This window comes from Cyprinodon variegatus, unplaced genomic scaffold, assembly GCF_000732505.1.
Source record: "Cyprinodon variegatus isolate N-32 unplaced genomic scaffold, C_variegatus-1.0 Scaffold177, whole genome shotgun sequence".
Lineage (NCBI taxonomy): Eukaryota > Metazoa > Chordata > Actinopteri > Cyprinodontiformes > Cyprinodontidae > Cyprinodon > Cyprinodon variegatus.
The window spans coordinates 1,034,680-1,043,282 of NW_015150630.1; the positions used below are offsets into that span (position 1 = coordinate 1,034,680).

General features: G+C 41.3%; 1 protein-coding gene across 3 annotated transcripts in view; it reads right to left on the reverse strand.

The window, feature by feature from the left end:
• Positions 1 to 690: 690 nt before the first annotated feature.
• Positions 691 to 8,603, reverse strand: part of chd2 (chromodomain helicase DNA binding protein 2) — a 32,057-nt gene continuing 24,144 nt past the window's right edge. For 2 of the 3 annotated variants that reach the window (XM_015378706.1, XM_015378704.1), the window contains 18 exons: positions 7,955 to 8,103; positions 7,768 to 7,864; positions 7,593 to 7,685; positions 7,345 to 7,518; positions 7,095 to 7,264; positions 6,962 to 7,003; positions 6,746 to 6,885; positions 6,523 to 6,661; positions 6,291 to 6,441; positions 4,204 to 4,326; positions 3,989 to 4,111; positions 3,482 to 3,619; positions 3,249 to 3,365; positions 2,987 to 3,165; positions 2,795 to 2,894; positions 2,536 to 2,725; positions 2,198 to 2,447; positions 691 to 1,051 (listed from right to left, as the gene is read on the reverse strand). In XM_015378706.1, coding sequence (XP_015234192.1) covers positions 766 to 1,051; positions 2,198 to 2,447; positions 2,536 to 2,725; positions 2,795 to 2,894; positions 2,987 to 3,165; positions 3,249 to 3,365; positions 3,482 to 3,619; positions 3,989 to 4,111; positions 4,204 to 4,326; positions 6,291 to 6,441; positions 6,523 to 6,661; positions 6,746 to 6,885; positions 6,962 to 7,003; positions 7,095 to 7,264; positions 7,345 to 7,518; positions 7,593 to 7,685; positions 7,768 to 7,864; positions 7,955 to 8,103 — 2,661 coding nt within the window. In that variant the 3' untranslated portion in view covers positions 691 to 765. The remainder of the gene's footprint in view (positions 1,052 to 2,197; positions 2,448 to 2,535; positions 2,726 to 2,794; positions 2,895 to 2,986; positions 3,166 to 3,248; positions 3,366 to 3,481; positions 3,620 to 3,988; positions 4,112 to 4,203; positions 4,327 to 6,290; positions 6,442 to 6,522; positions 6,662 to 6,745; positions 6,886 to 6,961; positions 7,004 to 7,094; positions 7,265 to 7,344; positions 7,519 to 7,592; positions 7,686 to 7,767; positions 7,865 to 7,954; positions 8,104 to 8,603) is intronic. The other variant, XM_015378705.1, reaches the window with a different exon arrangement.

Here is an 8,603-nt window from a genome sequence, read left to right on the forward strand (position 1 = left end):
CATAATAAATACTGCTTTGATAGCTTCAATATTGGCGAAGAAGGAAGTTAAAGTGAACAGCGCAGAAGGGTTGCAGTGACTTGAATAGATACACGATGAAAGAAATCAAACATAATTGTACACGAGAAATGTGAACTTCATAAAAAAACAAAAAACTAAACATTTTAAATGTTCTGTTGAGTGGCGCTGGCTCGTTTGAGCAGATTTCCAGCAACCTCAGAGGAAATCCTCTTCATCTGCACGGTGAAAACTTCAGGATTCTCTTCAGCTACATGATCAACATGTTTCCAAGGTGCAAATGATTAACACATTCAATTTCTGATGACATCTTTTTTGCAATACTTAAAGCTAAGCACAGAAAAAAACAAAAACAAAGTGTCCTTGGTTGCTCCTGGAATATTCCCGCTCTTCTCCCCTTCGGAAGGCCAACACTTTCAGGCACTTTTAGGATTGAGATCATTCATCAGTTCTTGGATCCACATTTTCCTTGTAATAGTCCATGGGACTAAGCTTTCAGTCGTTCCACTCAGTCGAAATATGATCGACTGAGGCAGCAGGTCATTTAAATAAAGACACACAGCTTAGTTTGTTTCCATCCCATAATCACAAACACTGGGAGAAAGTTTGCTGGTGGATACTAAACGTTTTGATTCCCTTTTTTAACAGTTAGCTCAAAAGCAGAGACCCCCTCCCACCCCACACGTCTGTCAACAGCAGCATGTGGCTTCCAGCCTGGAACACAGGTCCAGATGAGTTCCTGAGGCTTTATGTTTTCCTGCTGTTCCAGTTGGGGTCCGCCATAATGCCGGGATCCATGGGACGCTCCAGCGGGGAGCGGGAGTCCTGGGGAGACTTCTGAGCCTGAGGGGAGCGGGGGTCCAGCAGAGGAGGAGGCTTGTCGGGGTGGAACGGCCGGTTGTAATGCTCCGGCCCAGATGGACCTGGTGGTCTGTGGTCCGGCATCCTTCTGAAGTCATGCGAAGGGCCGTCCCGTCCCTGGTGGTAGCTGGGATGAAAATCATCAGGGCGTCTTCGTTTGGGGTCCGGATGCCTGAACGATATCACATAGGAATAATATTTAAAACTGAAAAAGATGTGATTGTTAAGCTTAAAACAAAGATTGGCAGAATAGGGTTACTTTCAATGTGTTTGTTCATATCAATGACTTAGAACAGGGGAACCCAAACATTTCAGCCTGTGACCCCAAAACTAAGAGTCAGAGACACCCATTAATGAAACATTTTTTTCCTTTATTTAGTTTTCAAAAAATGACAATTTAATCAGTAATATAATTAAAAAATACATATCTAATGAAAAAATTGTGTATTTTATGCATATCATCTATTGAGACTTTTATTAAATTTATTATCATCCATCTTATTTTGTCCCTTTATACACCTAAAGGCTCACATGACAACCTCTCATTTGGTGCCTTATGACCCCCATATCAATTCAAAAAGCAAAACTCATATTTTCTATATCCAGTGAAATATTTCAGGGAATCATTTCTGATAATAAAGATAAACTACAACAGCACTCTGAGAGAGCAGCACATTCTGGCCCATATTGTTACCTACACCTCTAGCTTAAAGTAGCACATGATCTGAATCATTACCAAAGTTTAATGAATTGTTCCTTGGCATGAAGCGCACCTCTGGTAAACATTTCCATAAAATCTGTACATAGGTTTTCAAATAATCCCGCTAACAAACCAACAACGTTTTTTTCTTCAGCAAAATATCTGTGGACTTTTTGAGTCTGATGCTGTCAATAGTCACTGCTGCCACCCTCTGGTTTAGGGGGGAACTGCTTGTTCTGCCAAATGTATCTCAGAATGTTTAAGAATCTTTAAAACCAAAAACTGTATCTAGATTATGATCTGAGTCAACACCAACGTTGGGACACTTCTGCTAAAATCTTCATTAAAATCCATCCATAACTTTTCAAATTATCCTGTACAGGGATAAATAAACATAATAAACCCCCCAAAAAAATCATAAAACAATAATTTGCTTTGTGTCAAACGCTCTCTTATGGGTCCCAGTTTTCTCCCCAGCCTCGTCTCTCTAAAAACCCAGTTTTAAGAAAGAAAACAAAATGAAGACTGGTGTTGACGCATGTCCCTGTTGACATGCCGCCCTGAGCGGATGTCAGGATCATTAGGCCCACGTTGTAAAAGGAAAAGGTCTCATCTCACCTGTCATAATAGGGCCGGTGACCCCTGTGGTCCCTGTCGTTGCCGTATTGGTCATACGGCCTTTTCCGAGGAGAGGTGTTGTTGCGGTACCCGCCTGAGCTGCGATACGTGTCTCCGTGCGGACGCCGATCTCCATAGTGATCCTTGTTGTAGCGATGAGGGTCGTAGGGATGGTGGCGGTCTCCCTGCCAAGGCTGGTTACTGTTTCCTTGGTAGCCGTATTTACGGTCCCTCGGCCAGTCTCCTCGATCTGAGACAAAAAAAAATGAAAAACATTTCACAAATGAGGTCTGAGTTTTATGATTAAAAAGCATCATCAAAGCTTTAGTTAAAGGCACCATTGTTGCTGAAGTGTCGTTTGTTAGCAGAATTGTACGGCTCCCTGTGGTGTCCATGGGGTCCTGACTGACTCGGGGGAGGTGCAGGTTTGGAGGACGGGGTACCTGTGGAGTCTCTGCTGGAACTCGAAGGTTCTGGTCTGAAGGATTTTATCCTCCCTGAGGGATCCTCCTTCTTCTTGTGCTCCTTCTGGAAACGTCACATCGTATTTAGTGGAGACACCACCTCATGTTATCGCCGGTATAATCTACAACTTACCTCTTCATCATGCGATCGCTTTTTCTGAGCCATTTTGTAAAGCTTGTGGAGCTTTCTGGCACTAAACTCTGTAAACTTTGACACAAAAATCCAGAGATTCCTGAAAAAAAAGAAGGGAGAATGATTCCAACAGCTAAAGAGAGGAGTGAGATGTTAGCCAAGATATCGTCAACCGTTTTTTTTTTTTCCTACCTGCGCCATATCTTAACATGCTCGGGGTCGCTGTACGCTTTAAGGCACTCAGTGATTCGGTCTCCGATCTTCAGCAGGCATGTGCGCGTGTGCTGGAGCTGGTCCTGGTCGGACAGACCTTCATCGGGTTTGTCCAGCTGCTTTAGGGCCTTTTTCACGGGCCTCATGCGCTCCTTACACTGCACACAAACAACCGTCTTCATTAACACTCTGAAGCACCATTAAACTAAAACTAGCTCATCTCACTCGCTGCTCCACCTACAATGCTAAAGGTTTCCTGGTCAAGTTCATCGTCCTCCTTTCCTTCGATGGGAACAGGCTCAGAACCGGCTGTGATGTGAACCGGACCTTGGGTTTTCTTTCCTTTGGCTCTTTTAGCCTAACGGGCAAAAACAAACAAACAAACAAAAAAAAAAAACAGCAAAGGATTACCCTGAACTTTGAAATTTGTTGCTTTCATTTATTTAAAATTTTCAGGGTCAGGTTTGTACATACCTTCTCCTTTCTGGGCTTGGCGGTCTTCTTCTCCTTGTCTCCATCTTTTTTAGGTGTTCCCTGTTTTTCTTTGTTCTCCTTGTTATCTTTCTTCTTTTGTCTCTTCTTCACAGGAGACTTCTCCGCTCCCTCTTCCTGCTTCCGAACACAAAATAGAGGCAAAGAAAGCAGGTAGAAGGTTAAAGGATGCAGGTGTTCGAAAGAATTAAAACTGAGAGGGACTTTTATTTAAGGATGATTCAGACATCAAGTGAAAACATTTTCAAAACTCAAAATGAATCATTAACCTAATAATGTGGTTTAATCACCGAGGATTTCATAGATAAAACTGATTTACTGTTAATGTGTAGATAAAAGGGAAAAACTGAAGCTGATATTTTTCTTCAAAATTCATTTTGAAAAATCCTTTCATGAAATTGGACTGTTACAGTCTGAACCCAATAGAAAATCGTTTTAAATAAACTCTTATCAGAGAAAACTAGAGGTGATGTTCTGAGTACGACTCACCTTAACCTCTCCTTCCTCTGACGGATTATCTGACAGCCGCGGAGACGAGATCTCGTTGCCCTGTTCGTCTTTCAGAACCTTCGCTTCCTTCTTAACTCGGGGCTTCCTCTTCTTCACTTTAACCTTGAAAGAAGACGCCAGAAAAGTAAAGCGCTGTAAATTAAAACCCAAAGTAAATTCTGGATAAAATGACCGTTTGAAGAACAGCAGCGAACCTCGTCTCCTGCTTTGGACACAGACGTGTTGTCTTGCTCTTTTTTCAGCAGCTTCAGCAGATACTCCGCTCTCGCCTGCAGCTGTTTGCCCTGAGGCTTCTTGTTTGGGTCGTCTGGAAGAATCTGGACATGAGGATAAATAATGTTAGCCAATAAATTCTTCCTCTATTCTGGTGATTTTTCTTTTTTTCAAATAGAGCTGTTAACCATCGAGCTCACCTATTACTGTTACGGTTTGCTAATATGGAGAATGGAGGTTTTAAGTGATTGGATTATTTAGCAGGCCAGTGCAGGTGTATCTAGCACGCCATTTATATTCTCTGTGTTACTTTAGAAACAGCAGAACAGAACATATTCTGTGCAAAAAGACCAAACTGTTGCAGCTCTTCCCTTAGATTGATAGATAACAGCATTTCTTTTTTCTGGTTCCACTAATTTCTGGTTCCACTAATAAAGCTAATCTTCTGATTTGAATTATTAAGGGACCTTGATGAGCCGCTCCCTTTGATACATTTGAAGAAACTAAAACCCCATTGTCACTACCCTTTTAAAACCGTGCAGAGATCCGTCCCAGTACGGTAACTGAGATAACTGTTGACTGTAAATGGCACGCAAGACTGAAAAGGACCGCACCAGACACAACCGAACTGCGCTAAACTGCTACTAGTTCATCAGTAGGGCTCGGCCAAGTTCAGTTCTGGCTCAGTTCTCAGGTAACAGAGAGTGCATGAGCAGACCACGTCATCTCCTTACAGTCAGCCTCCGTAATCATGAAATTTCAGAGATTCCTAAAAATACAAGCTTCCCTACAGTGCCAGACAATTTCCAGTGATGATTCTGCTTAGCAGTGTGATGAACCTCAACATCTGTCGCTGTTTCCTGCGTCTGTAAGCCCCGATTAGGCTAAAGTTTGTCGTATGCACACTCTCAAGTAAATTCACCAAAGGCTGCCTTCTTTGCCTGACTCTGTGCAAACTTCCTGAATATTATGGGCGCTGCCATGTTGACTTGCTTGTTTCAGAGCAGTAGCACCGTAGATCATTACTAGGAGGAGAGGAACCAAACTCAGCACGGATCGGTTTTCACAGGGTAGTGTAAACGGGACTTAAGAGAAGGTCTGTAAAAGTAAAAGTCTTTGACCTTTCAATAATTGGTTCGTTGAATTTAAAATAGTCTGGAGATCAAACACATAAAAAAACTCTTCCTTTTATTTCCTGAGACTTTGTCTTCAGTTAGTGATTGAAAACCCAAAATACTGATGGATCAGGGTTGAATGGCGTTTTTCTCCAGGATTTTTCCTTTCAGTTACTTCTGGAAGAAACTTGGAAGATCAAATTTACTGGAAAGTTTTGTTTCTTATGGTGAATATTTTGCCTTAAGTAGGTCCAAACCCAGTAATAACCTTGAGGTGGGGTTCAATATCTATAAACCAGGGAGGTTTAGGGGCAGAAATGAAAGACAAAGAAAGCCAGCTGGTGTAATCTGAGTATACGAGGAAACGAGGCTATTAGTAAATTATCACTTCTGTATTAAATATTTTCATTTTCCTGATGGGTTTTTCCCAAGCGTGTTTCCCTTATTATATAAATTCCCTTTTTTTTTCTTTTTTCTTTTTTAAATATAGCCGTTAACCATAGAGCTCACTTATTACTGTTACGGTTTGCTAATACGGAGAACGGAGGTTTTAAGTGGCTGGTTTATTTAGCAGCCCAGTGCAGGTGTATCTAGCACACCATTCATATTATATTATATAAATTCCTTATTTGTGTTACTGTGTGAATTCCCATAAAGATTTCTCCTTATGTAGCCTGTTGGATATAGTGAGTTGACTTTTCAATGGAACTATCCCAGTTCTCCAAAATATGATCTATTACCAAGAATCTTTCAGTTTCTTCCAGAAGAAATAGAAAAAAAAAACCTTAATCTGATGAAACTCAACCCTGTGATGATGCATTTTAAAATCAACATGAAGATCAAATTAAACTCAGTTTCACCCGCAGTTTTCAGTAGCAAAATCAGTTTTTACCATAAAGCTAAGTAAAGCTCTTCATTCTGCCACTATGATTGGAATCGTTGGGTAACTTTACCTTATCAGCCAGCTGAAGGTCGGGATCCGTCTTCATCAGGTCCCAGTTCCCAAAGCCGTGCTCATAGATGCCGAGGAGGAGCTGCGTGTCATCCTGCAGATCCCATTCCACATCAAAGTGGGCAACTTTCACTCTGCATGTAAGCTTAAACCTAAATGAAGAGACTGTTTTACTTTAATGTGAGCAACAGAGATAAACTTTGCTGAACACGTTTAATCTGACAGTTTCTTACTTGTTCCGCTCAGCAGGGTTGGAGGGCACCACTTTGTGAAGCGGCTCAAACTCCTCCTCATGCTGAATGATCGACTTGGCGTTGACCTGGACTCCTGATATCTTAATGTTGATTCCTCTGCGTTTCCCAGGACCTTTAGCTGGAATACAAACAGGACTCCTTTACTATTTTTCCAAAGAAAACAGTTAAAGTTTTATTTCTGGAAAAAACACAAACAACAAACCTTCAACGGGATTCTCTTTGAGCTGCTCTTCATGTTCCTGAACTGCTGTCACACAGCTGGAGTGAATCAGTTCCCCCAGCCTCTTCAGGTCTGCGATCGATTTGTCTACAAGCTCCGAGTCTCGGGCGATTGCCTCCAACCTGGACGCAGGAATTATGTTGTTTAAATCTTAAGCTGCTTAAATCCGGCTGATGTTTTGTCTCTGATGAAACGTACCTTTCCAAAGGAGCTCCAAACTTCTTGTATGCCTTAATGAACCTGAAAAGAGGTTAAGGAATGTTTTTAAAATTCTCCTAAAAGCAGCTAAATATCTGTATTGAATAATAGAAGACACATCTGAGAAGCTCACCTGCGAATTTCTACATCTGTGAAACCCTCCACATTGTTTTTACGAGCTCGAGGTCTGCCTCTTTTCTTTGGCTTCTTGTCGTCGTCACTATCATCCGTCTCACTGTCTGAGCCGGACGAACGCTGCTTCAGCTTCGAGCCCACGTCGCTGTCGCTGTCATTGGCTTGAGCCTGATGAAAAACAAACAGACAGTCGTGTTTTAATAAGTCATGGTAGCTTAGATCTAGGCTCATTGGCCGCATAATCCTACCCTCTTGTTGGAGCTCCTGCTCCGGGGCAGCATAAAGATGTCCTCCATCTCTCGCTGCTTCTCCTCCTCCTCGATTTTGCGCCGCTGCTCTTCGGGAATGATGTCGTCCCATTCTCGGACTGGCCTCTCATCAAACTCTGGAGTAGTTTCTTCCATACTAGAGAAGTTAGCCACCTGAAAACAAGGATACAAAATTAGGGAATTTGTTCTTTCTTTTTTAGGAAAAGAACAACAGTCTACGCAGGCACCTTGAACTGAGATAGAAGCTCATCTGTGGCGCTGGAGCCTTGATCGGTTTCTCTTGTTTCAGCCAACCTCAAGATCTCATCAATATCCATCTCCTGCAAAGTTAGGAAAATCTGTTGTATAATCCTGAACATGATAGATTACAGATCAAATTCAGGGATCCACCTATTATCTAACCTGTGGTTCAGATTCCTCTCCCTCGGCCTCTTTGAACAGATCTTCAGCCCCAAATTTAAGAATAGCTGTAAGTTCCTCTTTATTAAAAGGATTTGAACTGCAAAAACAAAAAAACAACATGGTTTAAAAAAGTTACAGTTAAAATATATATATATATTTTTTAAATCAGCAGATTTTAAAATCTTACTTTGAGTTTCCTGAGTTGTTGTCCAGAACCGTTCGACCCGTGGTGTCCATTCTCTGAATGACCAGATGGTCTAAAACCATCTTCTTCTTTGCCCTCTCGATGATGTCCTCCTCCACGGTTCCTTTGGTGACAAGCCGATATATATTCACCTGTGAGGAAACAAGTGAGAATAGAACAACCTTAGTGGTTCCCTTTTAAGAAAGCAACGATTGATGGAAGTTTTCAATTGGTTTATTTTATAACCTTCATGATTTAGATTTAATCCACTAAAAATAACATCTAAAATAACTGATGCATAATTAACAGGGTCTAATATTAGAGTTCTCCAAACTTCACACAGGATCCAATATATTTAGCATCACAGGTTACTGCCACCAAGTTTAGCAAGCTTTTAAAATTTGGACTTTTAAGCCTAGACTTTTCTGAAGAATCTAGAGGCAGATAAAGATTTTCTCTTTCATGTTTTAAGTAATGATTGAATATCAGCCAATATTTGCCTTCTGATTGGACAATCTGCATCATAACCACAGATGCACAGATTCAAGCTCCCATGAATCAAGGTTCCTTGATTGTTTTTATCTGTATTTAGTAAGACAAATGTTTTTTTCCTCTCTAAATATCATGCATTAAAACTATAGACTTTCACCAT